We start from the raw sequence: 20,125 nt of genomic DNA, 5'->3' as shown, positions 1-20,125 counted from the left end.
CAGTATAGCTTTGTGCAGTAATGAATCACTAAAAAAAATAAAATTAAGGTCATATCTTCCAAAGTCTTCATCCGAATCTGTTATGAAGCCTGACGAAGACGAAGACCCTACAATGCTAACTATCTCTACTTACTGATCTGTTAAGTCACCTGTGGGAGTACATCAGTTACCAAAATCTTCCTTTTTCCACTTTACCCAATGGCATGGTTAATATTTCCTGATTAACTCGTTTTTATTTTCCTTTGATCCATTTTTGTAATCTTTACGTTGAAAGGTGGGCGTAGAGGGAAAAGGATTTGAGCCGACCCTAGATGCTCTCTTTGGAGAGAGGGGCTTCTTTCCTGAAGCCGCATCCAACTCCATGTACAACTCCGGAGCCTACAAAGTCCCCAAGGTGCTCCAAAGAATTTTCGACCGATTGGCCCCTGACGGAAACAGAATGAAAAGACAGGTAACGTGGTATCAGGAACCCATCATAACATCATTATGCAGAAACATAAGATATACATTAAACTCTGGGTAACCTCAACCTGAAACACCTGAAAGACCACTCTTTATGATCCAGCTCCCACAGGACCTACTACTGGACATCAAGAACAGCTTCAATGCCCTTCTTCATGACATCGGCTCCTACCCTCCCCCAGAGGCCACTGCCTACCTGACACTCCTAGGAAGGGAGATGGGATACATAAAGTCCAGTGAAGTGAAGCAGATGGCTGATACTCTGTATACATACTATCAAACTTTCTTCAAGCAGCTACCCGCCAAGGTAAAAGCGTTTCAGAAGCTAATAAATATTACATTTTTTAATAAGAACATTTATTATTTATTGAAATTGGCTATGTTATTGTATATTTTCTCCGAACAGGCAATTGCTGCACTGACTTCAAGCACTGAAAATGACCTCTTTGCACACTACATCTTTATGGAAAATGTAATGTCATTGCCTACGGCTTCTGGCTTACCTCTCAAGTTCTCGCTGGCTGGGGTGATCACCCCTGGCGCACGCGGAGGTTTGAATTTGGCTCCTGGCATGGTAGGTTTCTGCTGCTTGATGTAATCTAATGAAAATATCTGAAGATAGAAAAAGAGGGGTCGCAAAATACTAGAATCCTGTTTCTTGTATCAGTTAAATTAATACAAAGCTAATATGATGTTATTATTCCTCTTTTTCACATTTTCTATATCTTACCATCATGGTATTCCTTGTAGCAGCAATTGTCTTTCATGCCTTCAGTTGGCTTGGAATTCATTACCCAAATGGGAGTGCATCTTCCAGATTTTGTTGTGGCCGGCCTCGAGATGCACACAAACATGCACCATGAGACTTCCTTCAACGCCAAGGTCACCATGACCAATAACCAATTCAAGCTGTCTATCCCTGCCCTAAAGACAAACACTCTTTTTAGCTTCAGGTATGTGGTAAACCCGCTTCAAGTTATTATAAATGTGTTCAAGGAGCAATGGCATGGCTCAACCTCCATCCCAGAAATATGTAAATGTTGCTCATGATTTAAATGTAATTCTTCCAAATCAGCAACAAGGTACTATCAGTCTCGTCCAGTGGGATGGCCACTGTGCCTTCCATGGTGGAAGATAAAGTTGAATCTATGGAATGTGATGCCCTTTTCCCTGGTCTGAAGCTGTGCACTGCTGCGCGTTACCCTAACGTCAACTCCACAGATGAAACCCCCTACTACCCTCTTACAGGAGATACCAGGTAAATGCTTATCTGTGTTATGATAGTGGATGCTTATTAACTTAAAAGTTTGTCAGAGAAATATTGACACACACTGGATGTGTCAATGTATTGTCTACTAAAGGTTAGAAATACCCCTAGAGTCAAGCAAGAAGGCTCATCTTGATTTAATGTCATGTTAGTTTAAGACTTCTAGTTGGATAATTTAATTAACCTAACACTAACAGGATTCACAAGATCAAACACTGAAAAGGGTTAGATGGGAGCAAACATAAAATAGCCTAGTTTATCCTTATTAAGATGTTCAATCGATGTCTAAACTGACCAAATGATAATATGATCTTTGAAACCTTTATTTCACTGTCAGGTTCGCAATAGAGATCCAACCCACAGGGGAAGTTTCAGAGTACATTGCCACCCTCACCGGAGAAACACTGCGTGAGGGTAAAGACGGTCGCCATAAAGTGGACTCTTTGAAGCTCTCTTTCAAGGCAGAAGGTAGGGAAATGGAATAATTAAACTCCAGCTTTTTAATATAATAGCACTGTGTACTCAATGCAAGTTTCAGCATCTACAGATATTGAAAAATATACCCTTTTTACATAGATTTCAACGTGGGACATTACATATTTTCTTTGCAGTTATTTTTTAAAGATGCTTATCACTGGGTATTAATGACGTGGTCAAAAGAAATCTTTTCAACACTAAGGGCCCTATCTTGAATCCGGCGCATTGACTTACTCTCTGGCAACTGGCGCAGAGCGTTCTTTTCCCTCCTGCGACACGTGTCGGTAAATTAGGGAATGATCTTGCGGCCCAAGGGGCGGTTCGGCGAAAGGAGGAGGCGTGTTCTGGCGCAAACGTTCCCTGGTGCTATTTTTCAGTTTTAGAAACCACTTGCGCCACAAACCAGGAAATACGTGGTTTAAAGTCAGTGGCGCGTTGTTCAGATGCTATTTTAAGGGCGCATGCATAATGTTGCTTGTGCACCTTGCGCATACAGTTTGCTTCTCTCATCTACTAGCCACACATTCTTGGGAAATTATTTGGGAAAGAACAGCTGATACCGCGGTAATGAGTTGTACTTTTAAATCAATGCATCTGCAAACACCGTACAGCAAACACATATTTTCTTGACACAGTCATCGTGTACATGCCCATAACTGTTAGGATTGATGAGTATTTGATCGTGAGAAAACATTGTATTACCGCGAGTGAATGTTGAAAAGAATGAATGAATTGTGTGCATGTGTTAAAGAATTAATGAATGCGGGCGCGTGTGTGTGCATCCATCTGTTTAAACAGACGAAAACTAAACACGTAACGCATAATCAGTGTTGGGGGTAACGCGTTAGAACTAACGCGTTAGAGTACTCTTATTCGTTTTTTTCAGTAACGAGTAACCTAACGCGTTAGTTTTGCGAATTCAGTAATCAGTAACTCGTTAATTTCCAAAATAACCACTCGTTACTCCGTTACTTTAAGATTTTCCCTCGATAAGGAAAGTAAAGTCCCGGGTTTTTCCTGCTTTTAGTCAGATGCTGCTGCCCTGCTCCTTGCATCTCTCTCTCTCTCTCTCGCTCTCTGTGTGTGTGTGTGCGCGCGCACCTGTGTGTGTAAGCTACGTGTGTTACTGCGGCAAGATGGACGAGAAGATAGCCTTAGATTCCTGGAGGTACGCTCATTATTTTGAGTTACAGAGCGAAAAGGACAAGAAGAACATAGTGGTCGTTTTGAGCACCTTCTTCTCCTACGTTTCAACCATTACTTTGGTGATAAATAGGCTAAAGGTAGCCTACGTGATTGTTATGAATGTAGGGCTATAGGGTCACACGAACATTTTCAGTTCTTCAATGTTTTTTTAGTGCCATGCACTGTTCTTTTGTGCAACGCATACGGTTAAATTGAGTTAAATTTCCAATTCTAAAAGGTTGCGTGCCTACCTGTTCAGCACTTTGTTAGGCGCCTGCACTTGTAAAGTGGATAAGCTATGTGTGACGCACTGTTATTTTGTGCGCAGCCAATACGGTAAGCTACATTCTGTTAAAATAACTGCCTGTTACCGGAGTAATGTTATTCATGGAAGCTGTTCAAATGATCAAAGGATGAATGCCTGTTAAATAAAACGTGCAATATGATGACTGTCTTTCCTGTCATTATGCTATAGGTTCATGATTGATTCATAAACAGTCAGCACTGTTGGTGCATCTAAAGGAGGATGTGTGTTGTTGTTGCACTAGGCGGACACGCACGCACCCCAAACGCATTTTAATTGTTGGTAACGCACGAGTACTAACGCGTTTCTTTTATTTATAGGTAACGTAGTAACGTAACGGATTACTTTTAATTGATAGTAACAAAGTAACCTAACGGATTACTTTCAAAAGTAACGATACCCAACACTGCGCATAATACAGTCCATGGCAATGTATATTAACGGGGGGACACATGCATATTAGGAACTGAAGTCGATAACGATAATGCATACAATACTGATAAGAAACAATGTTTATAATGTATTGCGTATATCATTCCACAGTTGCCGCATATCATACGTGTGTTAAGTTTTCTTTGCTGAAATTTATCTGAGGACTTCGTATTTCTGAAGTTGTGAAAGAAAACCTTATTCTACATGTGAATTAGGCCATATTATTTGGCAATTATTTGTAAACTGAGCCATTTGAAGTTTGAAATTCATGTGCATCTTTCTTATCGGAGACTGCAGACACGCTGTCGAAATTTCAACTAGTCAGATTCAAATGTGCTCAAGGCTCTTAAAGGGGATGGGAGCTGGCACTCTCATTGGTTTATTGCACGTTACGCCCAAACCCCACCTACGGGTAATTAGGCTACTTCAGACCAACCCTTTTTAGATTTGCGCCGGGCGCAAGAGTAATTTTTGCGCCGGTAAAATAGCGACATCGCCTTGGAACCGGCCACAAAGCAACTTGCACTTGCCGCTTCTCACTTGCGTTTCAGACCGTTAAAATAGGGCCCTAAGGATGTGGTTGAAGTGCTAGTCACCTGGTTTGTTGCTATGATTTCTATGGATGTTCTGCCAGTACATGCAATGATTATTAAAACACATTTCAGAATTCCCTATGTCAACATAGATGGAGGAAACCTAGGCATAATTTAAGTAGAGATTTTGTAATGAGTAAATATTCTCTGAATCAACCAGGCACTGAATCAAAAGAAGCAACAGCCATCCTGAAGTACAACCGCAACAAGAACATTTTTACAACTGAGGTCAACATCCCTGATTTTGACATGGAGCTTGGTATAAAGCTAGCTGTGACCGACACTAACGTTAAGGGCAAGAAGATGAAAGGCGTCACCTTTGACGTAACCAACAAGCACATCCCACAGCTGACCCTGGTGGCACGAACCAGGTAATTCTGGACTTCAAAGGTAAATTGACGGTTGGTATGAGATTTTATGACCCTGTCTGACATGGAATGTCTTGTTTTGTTTTTTTTACAGGCTTGAGATGATGAAGAACGCAATGTTAGAACTCCAAATGGCTATTCCTTCCCTCAAAGCAGACAGCGCTCTCACACTGACCCTGAAGAACGACGATGCGGTGATCATGGCTGTAGAAGCTGCCCTTAACCTCCCAGAGACCACCTCTGTGCAGAAAGTGACCCTGATATATGGTAAACGTCAACCTGACTACGACAATCCGGAAATTATGAAAATGTATGTGCAAATCAATATTTCTTATTCATACGTTTTTCAAATTTCCTTTTTTGTTCCTCTGTTGGATTGTTTGTAACCCTTCACAGATGACAACAAATTTGAGGTTGAAATGAACTCTGATACAAATTCAGACATCCAGAAACTGATTCCAAATATAGAGAACTATCATAGGCAACTGCAGCAACACATTGATGCCCTTCTGGACCAAAGGGTGGCCCAGACTGACATGAAGCTGCGTCACATTGTCACAAAAGGCATTGAGGTAAATTCTTGAATGAAGAATTATTAAATTTTTTATTACAATTATCACTCAGTTTATTACATTTTTTTTAATATTAGTATTTATTTAGTGATCTGTTATTTATTGTAATGTACCCCATAAAGGCAGGTAATATTTGGCTGGACAAGTTGTCTGCAAGCATCCCCTCGATAGAAAAACTACGGAGCAAGAGAAGCATCTCAGATCTTACCTTGCCTGCGCTGCCTGAAAGATTGTTTTTTCAAGCGTAAGTTTTCACTGGATTGAGCTCTTACAGGGTTATGTTAATACCACTTTGATGAATAGACTAACTTTGAAAAAACATAGCATGTTTCAAATACATGAATTGTTAATATTTGTATTGAAATGATGTGTGTTTTGACTTCTTAATAGAGACAGTTTATTCAGATACCAGTTCAACAAGGACAAGATGGATGTGAACATTCCTTTACCCCTTGGAGGGAAGTCCTCAGAGGAGATACATTTCCCAGCCACCTTATCCGTACCGAACATTAATATACCAACACTCGGGGTCCACATTCCTGCCAAAACCTATCCAGTACCAACGTTTACCATACCACGATCCGTGGACTTCACTGTCCCTCTCCTGGGTCTTTTTGAGGCATCCACAAAGATAAACAGCAACCTTTACAATTGGGAAGGCAGCATCGCTGGGGGTAACAACACCATGGATGTACCCAACTACATTGTCCAGTACAAAGCTATGGCCCAGTCCCCTTTCAACCCATTGTCATATACAATTGAAGGTAAGATAACACAGAGTTAAAATGAATAATTGAACAGAACCATTTGTGCTTTGTTACTCGATAGAAAAAGTTAATAAGATGTCAGCCTTAACCTTTTCTGTTCATTAATACTGACATTACTCTCATTTTTGTTTGCGGTTGAAGGTACCGGGATGGTGTCTGGAAAGGTTGATAATGTAAAGTATATTGTGAATGGCTCCCTTAGCCATAGCCTCATTGATGCAAGCTTCAGCATTTCTGAAGGTTTAAGAATGATAGACAATCTAATTGCAAGGGTAAACTACAAGCTCCTAGTATCAAGTCCCCTGGGGCTGCAGAGCTCTCTTGATTACTCTGCCATATCGACCTCCACTGCAGATAAAGTCACAGGAGATGGCAAATTGGATGGATTGCTTGAAATAGGTCCATTGCATACCACTGCCACCTACACACAAAGCTACATCCTTCTTCCTCAGGTCAGAGAAGGCAGGGGAGAGTCCAGCCTGCGTATCAGCTCACCGCTAATCCAACTCAACAACATTATACAGGGAGTTTATGCAAACAATGAATTGAACATTGTATCCAAAACAAATGTACAGGATCAAGTACTGCAGCATGTGTCAGAGCTTAAGTACAAAGGTGCACAGGTGACCCTGAAGAGTAATGTGGTTGCAGCAGCTCTGGGTAAAATGCTTAACAACAAACTTGAGCTTGGCTTGTCCAGTCAACTGGTGATTTTCAGAATCGAGTCCCAGGCAGATGATGCAACGAATAGGGCATTCTCCCTCTTAACTGGTACTGTGACTTCATATGGACTCGAAGTCAATTCGGAAGGTTCACTGACCTCTAATGTAGGTCGCGCTCTGCACAAAGCTTCGTTAACAATTAACCAAAATGGTGTAACCACCAGTGGAACTAATAACATTCAGTGTAGTCCTGTAACATTTGAGAACGTCTTTAACAGCAACATAGACCAGAGTGGAGTGACCCTCTCATCTCTATCAAAGGCAATGGCTGAGGAAGCTAGGGGAGAGCTGAACATTGAAGTCAAAGTCACAACTACAGAAGCATCACTGAATGGCGTCTTCAAGGGCTATGCACACGATGCAAGCACAAGAAACAACCTTAATTTCCTGTTAAACCGAAGGACTTTGAGCATTTCCAGCAACTCAATGGGATCACTGAAGCAGCGAAAAACTGAAAATAGCCACACACTGGTCCTCACTCTATGGACTGCAGATCTCCACTCCAAAACAGACAACTTTATCTGTGAAGATGTTTACTACAAACATGATATCAGGATTAATATGAAACCATTTGTCATGTCAATAGATGTAACCAATGATTTGAAGCTCCAAAGTTTAAATTTCAACAATGAGGGACACCTGCGACTGCAGCCAATCATGATGGACCTAACGGGAAGCTTGAAAGGAGCCAATGGAGAGGTAGATCAAATCAAACATACATACCAAATCAAATATGCAGACATGGCAGGGACCATGAAGTCGAGTGCATCTGGGAGAATAATGGATGTCAAGCTGAGTCACAACTGTGAATTTGAATTTGCTGGACTTGCCTCCAAATCCATATGTGAAGCACAAGTCACCTCTGAATCCTTACGTTTTGATGGCAATATTCGCACCATGGCTGTGCCATTTAGTTTCACCCTGGATGGACTTATCAATAGCGATGGAGAATTAAATCTATTTGGAAAACACACTGGACAACTTTATAGCAAGTTGCTGATCATGGCTGAACCAGCCGCCTTGGCATATTCCCATGACTGCCAGGTATCAACCAAGCATACGTTAGAAAGTGGCGTGTCCTCTTCTCATATTGATAACAAATGTAATGGGCTATTAACGCCCAGCAAACAATCTCTGAACTGGAAGTCTCAATCCAAAATGAATAGGCACGATTACAATCAGGAAATCAATACTTACAATGACCCTGCAAAAATTGGATTTGAGTTTTCTGGCGTACTTCTTACAGACCTTTTCAGTCAATTGAATTACATTAGAGAAACAAAATTGCCAGAAATACAAGAGTTCAAGACCTCCAGTTTTCTAAAGTATGATAAGAACAGTGACTGCCATACTGCTGAGATTCCTTTCATAAAGAGCCTGCCTGCTGCGTTTGACATTGTGAAAGAAGCTCTTCTGAAAGCTTTAGAATCTCTGCAACAATATGTCAACAGAATTGATGTTATTTTGTTAATTAAACAATTCAGAACCAGGCTAAATCAGATACCTATGGAGGTGAATGATCTTATAAGACAAATGGATCTAGAGAACAAAGTAAAAGAGATAAAAGAAAAGGTAACTTATTTGACAAAGGACTTTTCTGTAACAATAGATGACCTGGAACTGGCTGTGGAAAAACTGAAAACCGACTTTGGGAAAACAGTCATTGAAATTGCCCACAAAATCCAAAATGTAATTTGTACAATCAAAGACTTTGTATCAACAGGAGACTTTCATGATTTCATGTCCAATACACTCTCAAAAATCGGGAATAAACTCATGGACTTTGATCAAAACTACAAAATTCGACTCACACTTATCAAAGCATTAAAATCTATGGAGGATATTGTAAGACAGATTGATTTGAAAAAACTTACAGAAAGCAGCCTTGCTTGGCTGCAGGATCTCGATGCTAAGTACAATATCTTGGAAAAAATTAAGAAAACCATCGCTACATCAAAACACATAGTTGAGACTTTTGATGTCAAAATGTTTTTCCAGGATTTAAGAGATGATATTATTTCATTGGATATACCTCAGTATGTTCAGCAACTTTCTTACGACATACCCTACTCTGATATAACAAACGTGATTGAGTCTATGAAAGATATTCTTATCAATTGGATTGATGAATATGAAATACCAAACAAACTCAATGCAGTGTATTTCTACATTAGGGATCTTATTGTTAAATATGATCTTGATGAAAAATTTAAGGACTTATTAGATCAATTAGTGGTGCTCATTAAAGAATTAGAAATTGAAAAAACTGTACAGTTAGCAGTTGATCATTTGAAAGCTCTATGCAATCAATTTCAATATATCTATGATGAAATTATGCAATTCATTTTTCGTGTAACCGAGCAATTTAAATTAATTGACTGGAAGCAAATCTTTCAGGAGCTAAATAGAAGCATCTCATCAATACTAAATTCAATGAAGAAATTTGATTACAATTCATTTGTTGACGAGTCTAATGAGAGGATAGCTGAAGTAATTAAGTACCTTAATGAGCAGATTAAAACATATGGAATAGTTGATAAAATAGAGGCCACTAGGGACTTTATAAGAGAAAGACAGACTTCAATTATCAAATATATTGAGGAGCTCAAAAACACTAAAGTTGCTGAGGTTCTACAGAAGTTCTATGATGTGATTAACACCACAGCTTACATTGACATGAAGATGAAAGTGAAGGAAATCTTAGAAGACACCAGGCAAAGAGTCCTTGGAATGGACATCAAAGATGAAATCTACATCCACCTTCAAAGGCTGAGTGAGTCCTACTCTAATATGATCACTTTCATCTCTGAAAAATTGAGTAAACTAATGGCACAGATTCACAAAATAACAAATGAACAAGACATCATTCATCAAATTGAAGAGGGCATGCTTGGTGTTCTGGATGCTCTGAAGAGAGTTGAAATTGTAGCGCCATCTTTCAAAGTACCACTTACGGACCTGACCATTCCCCAATTCAAAATAAAGCTGAACAAACTACAGGAGATCAGCATACCAGATAGAATTTCAGTTCCCGGATTCACTATCTTCAATTTCGTAATTCCTTCATTTACCATTGATTTTAAAGAGATCAAAACAGACATAATTGCAATAATAGACCGCATCAGAGAGTATGAGATCCCAATGATTGAGCCTGATGAAATCTTTGGAGATCTTAAAGTTCTCTACTTGTTTAATCTGCCAGATTTGACTTTGCTAGAAATTACTCTTTCAGAAATCAAATTTCCTGTGATCAACATTCCCAAATTGAATCTGGGAGACTTTAGTATTACAATGCTTCCCATTCCAGAGATCACAGAGATTCCTGAGATACCCAGTGAAATTTGTCTTCCAGTTTTTGGCAAGCTCTATAGTGAATTTAGACTGGACTCTCCCTTTTACACCCTTGTAACAACAGTACTTATCCAGAACTCAACAACTACTTTCAAAACCCCGCAGTTTACTGCCTTTTTAACCTCCAAGGGAATGTCAAATATAGATCTCCTTGACTATTCCTTAGATGCCATGGCTCGTGTAGAAGCTCCCAGAATGAAGAAGTTGATGTTGACAGAGACTTTAAAAGTCACTCATGTAGCCTTTTCTATTGATCATGAGGGGTCATTGACCATAACTGAACCATCTGCTGAAGTAGCTGTAGCCACCACTGCCAAGATAACTACTAAAATGAATTCATGTAACTTGGTCAACAAGGGAAAACTTACACTAAAGAGTGGAGTCACAGCAGCAGTGGAAACAACCTACAATCATAACCTGAACATTCCAATGGCGGAAATCTCAAGCGAAGCAACAATGACACAAAATATGGAAACCAAAATAGAATCTGGTATTGTTTCTGGAAATATTAAAAACATCGGAAATGGAAAATGGTCCATTCAAGACTATTCTGATGAAGGCACGCATAAATGTGATCTGGAATTCACTGTCAATTTTGGCACTGCTACCTTAACCATTGAGGGAGAAACTAAAAGTAATGCCATACAATTTAAGAAATATATTACTGCTGAATCAGTAATACTAAGTCACATCATTGTTGATGCAAAAGCTGAGGCTGAACTTCCATTTCTTAAAAGCAGCGTCTTTTCTTTAAAGGGCGAGGCACATGTTGAAGACTTGAAAATTGCACTGACAACGTTTTATGATGCTGAACTCATTGGAAGATTGAGTGGACCAGTGTCTCACTCTTTGGAATTCTTGGTTCAGCCTTTTGAAATAGTGTTCAATTGTAAGAATAAATGCAATGCCAAAATCTCTCTTCCGCTCAAACTCACTGGAAAGTCAGACTTCCAGCATGACTTCGGCCTAATCCTTAATCCGGAACAGCAACGGCTTGGTTGGGCTGCTTCAACCAGATTTAACCAATATAAGTACAATCACAATTACACAATGGAAAACAATTATATGGAATTGTTCCTACATGCCACAGCATATGGTGAGGCTAATTTGGACTTTTTGACTCTTCCCCTCAGTATCCCAGAGATAACCGTTCCTTACCTAGAAATGAAAACACCTGAATTGAAGGAATTCTCTATTTGGGAACATGCTGGCATAGGATCCGTGTTAACCACTCCCCAGCAAACATTTGATATGAACCTTGACCTTCATTTCCATAAGAACCCACAAATGCAAAGCATCAATGTCGATTTTGGACCAATTTACAGTGCAATTGGTGATATTCTCCCTGGTACCTTTGAAGATTATAGAGATATGTTGGTTAATTGTCTGAAGGATTCCTATAACCAAGCAAAGAAACATTATACCAAGCACAATATTGAAACTCCTAGCCAGCCTCCTCGAATCTTCATGTTCCCTCAATATACAGTACCAATCCTTAATATTGAAGTTTCTGCCTTTACGGCAGAGATGCCAGCTTTCAGCTACTTTGTTCCAAAAGCGTTCAGTACACCAAGTTTTAAAGTTCCAGTCATAGGTTTCTCTGTGCCATCCTATGCTCTTGTTCTGCCATCGCTAGAACTGCCTGTCATCCATCTTCCTGAAACGCTGAACAAACTTACCCTACCTACTATTACTCTACCTGCCATTCAAAACAAAATCTGGATTCCATCACTGGGTAATGTGTCTCATGAGTTCTCTTTTAAGTCCTCTCTGATTACGCTGCAGGTGAATGCTGACCTTTTTAATCAGTCCGACATCGTGGCACAATTCGGAGCTTTTTCAACTTCGGTTTTCGATTTTTTAAATGGAAAACTGGACGGAGCTGCTAGTTTGACAAGAAAGAGGGGAATTGAATTTGCTACATCTCTGTCTGTGGTTCACCAAAATCTAAAAGCAAATCATGTCTGTGCTGTAAGCCTCACCAAACAAAGCATGGAAAGCTCAATGGCCAACAATGCAAAACTTAATCTACCCTTCCTTACTGTGGAAGTGGATCAAGAACTCCTTGGAAATACCAGGACGAAACCAAATGTAGCCTCCAAAATGAAGCTGAAATACATGTTTACAATTCCATTGATTCATTCTGTGGCAAAGGGTAACATAGATCATAATTTGATGCTAGAAGCTCTTACATCATATGTCTCACTGGACACATCTACTAAAGGAAAAACAGACGTTTTCGTGATGGACAGTTACAGTTTTGAAGGAGATCTCGAAAATGAAGCCAATTTCTACATTAATGCAAATGGATTGCATTCAGCTTTTAAATTTCTTCTGATTTCAAACATTGACCGCCAACAAGAGCTGCGAAGCAGAACAAACATCTTTCATTTAGATATAGACAAGAGATCTGCACTTGAAGTGTCTTTGCAGCGGCTTTACGCGACAATGGAATACACCAGCCATAATAATGCCAACTTTGCATTTGTAGATACACTGGGGAAACACACTGCTAAAGGTACACTGGAGTTTGTTCCACTGACAACCCTAAAGGCTACATTGGACAGTGATGCACTTCAATCATCAGCTGCACTCATTCAGAACATCAACCTAGCCATTTCAAGGGAGAAGCAGGCCTTCACCTGGCATAGCGGAGGACAGCTGGGAGCCTTCAGCAATGCCATTGATTTAGTGATCTCCAATGATGAGGCTGAAGTACGAATGGACATGACTTGCTCAGTTGAAGCGTACATACAGTTCCTGAAGTCCCTGAGACTGCCTGTGTATCATCGGTCCCTCTGGGATGTGCTCAGGTTTGATCACGCTCAAATAAACGATCCACAATTATTTAATGCGTCTTTCAGCATTGTGTACACAAAGAGCCAGGACGGAACACTGTTTTCCATACCATCTCAAATATTAGACAACGGAGTCACTTTCAGCATTCCTGAGCTTACCCTGGCCATGCCTGGCTGGGTTAAACAAATTCCATCTAGCATACGGAAAATTGATATGCGAATTGAAAATCTTGACTTTCCTGATCATTTTATACTACCACCCGGAATCTCAATTCCAGCCTTTGATGTCCCATTTACAACCTTGCAAGTGCAATCTTTCATTGTTGATATGAAGAACTTGAACATTCCAAAGACAATCTCTACTAAAGCTTTTTACATCACGCTGCCTGGCCTGCCAACAATTTCCATTCCCCGCTATAACATAGATACCCAGTTTCTTCCGGGAAAAATGTCCTTCCTTTCACTTAAGATACCCCAACATGAAATTTCCATCTCAGCCTTCCAACTCCCAAGGGAAAGTCCATTCATCACTATTCCACAGCAAACTATGGAAATTCCTGAAATTGCCATATTTCTGCCATCAAGTGTGTTCATCCCAATGTTTGGTGCCCTCACTGCCACATGGAATATTTCTTTACCCGGATACAATGTGGCAACAACAGCCAAAGTGGAGAAAAAGGATTCCCACCTTGTTACAGCAGCAAAGTCTACCTGTTCTTCCACAATGAACTTCTTGGAGTATGATCTCGATGGTATGATATATTTCTTTTGAATGATTGTTGTAATCAGTTTTCATTCATAAGATTGAGGGATATTAGCCTGAATTGAATGTCATTCTATAATATTTTTGCAGCCGCAGCAACTCTTGGATTTGACAATGGACTCATGGATCTTAATGGCCATTGCAACTTCGTTCACAGTGATGTAAATGTAGCCTGGCAACACACATTTGCTCAAAATATGAGGTAAAAACACAAAATATACTGCAGATATGTTGGCCCTTAATGTCTTTGCTTTAAAAAAGTTAATATATTAATAATATGAATATGTATTGTAGTAGAAGGCATGTCCAAAATATTTCAGTGAATATCTCAGAATTGAGTCCTAAAACATGATTTGAAGTTATATTTGTGTCCTGTGTGCATCTTAGTTATGAATGTATTTCTTATTGTGGATTATTTTCTTTTTAAGGGTTAAGCGTCAAACTGCTGAGGCTGTGTAAGTTCTCAAATTGCTGACTATTGTGAAAGATAATTAGTAAAATTGTACATACAACATGAAGCTCATTTTACCATGTCAATGTAATTATTATGTTCCAATGGATGGGCGACAACCTCTAAGAATGTATTTTCCCCCATGTAACATCATTTTGTATTTCTTTTTAGGGTGTCTCATCATACAGTTAATGTTGACATCACCAGCCCAACCTTTGCAGATTTGAGCTTTCGCTATGCCTCACGCAAAGATGGAATCACAGCATCCATGTCTTCTCCATCATCAGGCTTCCTTGGACTGTATTTTCAGCGAAGGTCTCTATCACAGCTACATGGAAAATTGTTCAGTCGGTATTTGGTAAGATAGTTAAAAAAAACTATGTTGTGGGCATTTCTATCAATATGCTATGCCTATCCTTTCTTTTAAAATCGATCTTTTCTACTTTTACAGAGGAATCCTGGGAAGGATATTGATATTCTGAGTGTCAAAGCCACTATTAAAAACTCCGAAAAGCTGAGCATACTAACCTCTTGGAACATAGGAGTCCTTGGTGATTTTATTGAGGGCTTAAAGGGTAGATTGCCTGCCATTACTGAAGCAGTTCTCAAGTTCATTAATAAATACCACACTGCCCACTTTGGTTTTGACCTTAATCGTGGTGGAATAAAGTTTAGGAACACACTCACTAATGCCATAGAACAAGCTCACAAGGACGTTGCTGAGTCTGTCACTGCACTTCAGGAATTGATTGATAAGCTTGGCTCTCAATCAATGGCTTTTGACCTCAATGTGCACATTTCTAACAGCATTAGAAAATTAAGCAAATATGCTGAGCAGGTTGTTGAAAACACAATGGAAGCCATTTTGACCTTCCTACGTAACGTGGAGGTCCCTATGCCTGGATCTGATCAGAAGCAGACCGGTCTGCAGGTCTTCCAGCGGGCCTGCCGCTATATTTCAGATGGATTTGAAAGAGCCATGCAAAGGTTTTCAAGGATAATGAACACTGTAACTAGTAACATTCGAGGAATAGAGTTTACAATCCCCGCAACTGATGTTGTTGTTAAGGGACAAGAGATCCGGGAAGAACTAACGTCTGCTTGGAAATCACTGCTTGAACGGAGAGTGCAGGCGCTTCAGATCTGGAGGGAGATGTCTTTGGAAAAGCTATTCCAGAGCCTTAGTGATTTCTTGCAGATGTTTGTTCAAAAGGCAGATGAGCTCATTGCTTCCCTCAGAGCTGAAAACCCAGAGTTGGCCTCCCGAATGGATGGGATCTATGCAGAGGGGGAAAACACATTGATGTCTTCAAAACAACACATTGAAGACGCAAAGAAACACCTAGCTCAGTATAAAGACCATGCAAAACTCAACATTCAGGAAGTATATAATGGCATGAGTATGGAACGTATAAACAGTGATCTTGAGGACCTCATCAACATTGTCCAGTTACATCTTTATGGAGGATTGGAGGAATTTCTCGTTTTTTTGGAAGATGTAATACAGGATACAGGAGCATTTAGGTTCAGTCATAAAAGTTTGAACATTGATATTCCTCTTCCTTTTCTTTGGACTTCCTTTGCTGAATGGCCGATGATATTTCGAACCATGAGATGATTTTATTTCAATTTATGGAAATAGAGAGTATGGATTAGGATGTAGCTGACATTTTCATTGTTTATCATAATTAAGGGTAGGTAATTAAAGATGGTGTTATCTGTATCACATTGTAATAAAATATGAATCTAAACTGAATTAGTACTTATTTATTTAATGCAATCAAATAAGAAATGTATGTTTGTGATTGATTAATATATCTCAAAGTATGAACTGTTTTCCTCTGTTGGTGATTGCTTAAATTTAAACTAGTCCCTTTCTTAACATCAGATATAAATGCCTCGCTCTTTAAGTTTTACTGAGGAATGCATTTCATTGAAAATTCAAATACACATTTCTAGCTGGTGCTGTGCAAATAACAAACATTATTTTGAATACTATGACTATGACATGTTTGGCAAAAAGAAAGGTATTATTTAACGCAACAGCATAATCAGTACGTTTTTGTAAGGATGTAGACCTACCAGGTTTTGATAGACAGCTTATACAGTGGAACTGTGATGGCAACCATTTTTGATTAGTAATGATTTCTGTAAAACGCAGCGCAATGATTTGTGACTGAAATAATAATAATAATAATAACGGAACCGGTCAGGAGTAAAGCAATATATATATATATATATATATATATATATACACACACATCTAACAAACATTACAATACATTGTAAATCCCTACAACCCACCCTGGTCCCTGGCATTAACCAGTCATCTTCAGGGCCCAAAAAATTTAATCTGGATCAAACTGATCCGGATTTGGAAATCCCATGTTTTGCTATCCAGGATCACTTGATCCAGATTACTATTATGCCAGTTTTTCAAAGAAACTTTGGATAGGATCAAAGTGATCCAAATCCCAAATTTCAGAATTACCAAATCTCGATTACCGAATTTTAGAATGGAACCAACAGTGCAGCCTACAGGCTTAGCAAAGAACAACAAGTACACCGAAAAATACAGGTGGCCACAAATAGCCATTGTTTGTTTGAATTTTAAGAAACAGAAAAATGATAATGAACTGAAACATTTACATTCCTTATTTAGTTTTGGTAATAAACAAATTTTAGCACTGTCCAATGGAAACAAATTGATTGATCAGACTGCCCAGTGCCATGGACACAACCTTCACCTGATTACTCACAGTGGATTTGTCCACTCCCATATAGTCTCCTGACTTGGTAGAAAGTCCCACATGCGTAAAAGCGCAAGCGCAATTAAGCACTGTTCCTCCACGGAACAAAAAATAGCACTGTCCAATATTCAAAAAATTGTAGGATCATTTACAGGACAAAGACCAGCTCTTTCCACCTCTGCCTTTAGGAGTTGTATCTCCATTTTCACTTTTGTCTGCTGCAGTTGGGTTAGCAGGAGTTTCTCTTTTGCCAGTTGAATCTGAATTTCTGCTCTTTCAGTTTCCTTTCGCAGAAGCACCTCATAGGCGTCACCATCCTGGCCCGAGGAACGTTTACGCTTTGTTTTAGCAACTCTAGAAACAACTGGCTCCATGGTCAGGGGGGATCCATCGTCCTCCTCAATCGCTGGAGTAAGGTCCAGGACAAATTCCTCTGCAGGAGGGTTCGGCTCACATTCTCCAGCCTCTGTCATTGTGGCCTCTCCATTTCCTTCTACACCTTCTATACCGTGCAGAGCCTCTGACTTTTCGCCTCCGACGATATCGAGGACCATATCAGTGTATTCACCCCTTTTATATGGCTTGTTACCAGTGCGAGGGTTTTTTGCCTCACTGAGGTCCTTGGTTGCCTTGGCCCGCAGGTTTTTCCAGCGCAGTGTTACTTGTTTTAAGGTCCTCTTTTGGCCAGACCCCAAGGCATTGATTCGGTTGGTAATGTCTTCCCAAATGGTGTCTTTACCTTTCTTGGTGACCTCCCCACCCTTTGCCGAGCTGAAACCACCTACTATTGTGGCAAAATTGGCCCGAACTCCCTCCAGTAGTGCGTACGTTTCTGCCACAGTGAAATTAGGCCCTTTTGACTCCATGATTTCTCCTTGGTCTCCATGATTTCTCCACTGATCTTATAAGCCTTGGGCATTATTGCTTTGGCCTGTGATCAATTAGGCTTCTAGTAATTAGCTCGTTGCTGGTTAATTGGTTTGACCACTTAAACACATCATGTTTCGCACACATTTCTCTTAACGCCTTGGGCATTATTGCTTTGGCCTGTGATCAATTAGGCTTCTAGTAATTAGCTTGTTGCTGGTTAATTGGTTTGACCACTTAAACACACCATGTTTCGCACACATTTCTCTTAACGCCTTGGGCATTATTGCTTTGGCCTGTGATCAATTAGGCTTCTAGTAATTAGCTTGTTGCTGGTTAATTGGTTTGACCACTTAAACACACCATGTTTCACACACATTTCTCTTAACGCCTTGGGCATTATTGCTTTGGCCTGTTATCAATTAGGCTTCTAGTAATTAGCTTGTTGCTGGTTAATTGGTTTGACCACTTAAACACATCATGTTTCGCACACATTTCTCTTAACCTACAGAGGCATCCAGATGGCGGGTATTGTTCATCGGTACCATAGGAGAAGGCACCCTGCTAGGGTGTACGCTGAGCGTGCCAAACCACTTGAGCAATACACTTCAGATGAACTGTATGCACGTTTTCGCTTTGGGAGAGATGACATCAAGTACATTTCAGACCTGATTAGACCAACACTCCAACACAAAACCCGAAGGAGTCATGCTTTGTCCGTGGAGGAACAGTGCTTAATTGCACTGCGCTTATACGCATGTGGGACTTTCTACCAAGTAATAGGAGACTATATGGGAGTGGACAAATCCACTGTGAGTAATGTGGTGAAGGTTGTGTCCATGGCACTGGGCAGTCTGATCAATCAATTTGTTTCCTTTCCCAAGGATGACCAGATTGCTCAGACTAAGCACAAGTTTTTTCACATGGGGAACATGCCTAACACGATTGGAGTTATCGATTGTACACATGTGCATATCCAAGCACATCGTGAGAGGGAGTGGGAGTATGTAAATCGGAAGGGGAGGCACAGCATCAACGTACAACTTGTGGGCAACGCCGACCTCATCATCACCAACTGTGTTGTGAAATGGCCAGGGTCTGTCCATGATGCACGCATTCTAAGACAGAGTGCACTATACAGAGAGCTCCAAACAAACCGGCCAAATGGCATTATATTGGGAGACAGCGCTTACCGACTTCTACCATGGCTAATGACCCCTTTTCCGGTTGCAAATACACCTGAGCAAGCACGCTTCAACATTGCACATTGCAAAACAAGATGTGCCATTGAGCGCTTAAATGGAGTGCTGAAGAGAAGGTTTGCCTGTCTTAACTACCTGCGAGTAGAACCTAAGGTGGCATGCAACATAATTCTGGCCTGTATTGTTCTGCATAACATCGCCACCAGGCGTCATGTCCCTTGCGATGCCAGTGACGCTCATGATGGACCTGAGCCTGATGTAGACCCAGAACAGCCACGAATGGTCCTACCTAGTGAGGGACACACTGGACATGCTATAAGAGAGGGAATGGTACGAAACTACTTTTAACTTTGAATAACTGTCTACAATTTATGTGTACAAATGTATCATAGCTTTTCTTTATTTTATTTTTACTCATCATTATCATTTTGATTATCATTTTTATGATTTGAATTCATCCGAAATATGAATAAATGTATATCATTTGCCAAAAAACTGATTTTGTCATCATTCATTTTGTTTTAAAAAATTATCCTGGTGGGATCAGAATAATCTTGTTTTTTTGGATCAAATGTATCCCAAACCAACTTCAAAGTTTTGAACAACACAAAAGGAAGGTTTGATCCAGATCAAATGTAAGATCGGATTACGTGATCTGATCTTCTTTCTGAATCCATCTTTAGTTTTGAGCAACCCATTTTCAAGATTTGATCCAATCCGTTATCCGAAATCCCACTGGATTACTTTTGAAAAACTGGGCCCAGAGGATTGAAAAGTAGACCGAGAGAGGATCC

The 20,125-nt window shown here is 40.0% G+C and overlaps 1 protein-coding gene across 1 annotated transcript; it reads left to right on the top strand.

Moving 5' to 3' along the window:
* Window positions 1-18,560: 18,560 nt before the first annotated feature.
* On the top strand, window positions 18,561-19,784 carry LOC132457501 (putative nuclease HARBI1). The gene has a single exon (XM_060051751.1). The coding sequence runs from the start codon at window positions 18,651-18,653 to the stop codon at window positions 19,677-19,679; it is 1,029 nt and encodes a 342-aa protein (XP_059907734.1). The 5' UTR covers window positions 18,561-18,650; the 3' UTR covers window positions 19,680-19,784.
* Window positions 19,785-20,125: the final 341 nt, after the last annotated feature.

This window comes from Gadus macrocephalus, chromosome 5 (genome assembly GCF_031168955.1).
Source record: "Gadus macrocephalus chromosome 5, ASM3116895v1".
NCBI classification, from domain to species: Eukaryota; Metazoa; Chordata; class Actinopteri; order Gadiformes; family Gadidae; genus Gadus; species Gadus macrocephalus.
The sequence above is the reverse complement of the archived record's forward strand: the minus strand, read 5'-3'. Positions and strand labels throughout refer to the sequence as shown.

Excerpts from the sequence above, each read along its gene's own strand:
- LOC132457501 (XM_060051751.1), top strand. The coding sequence starts at position 18,651 with ATGGCGGGTATTGTTCATCGGTACCATAGGAGAAGGCACCCTGCTAGG.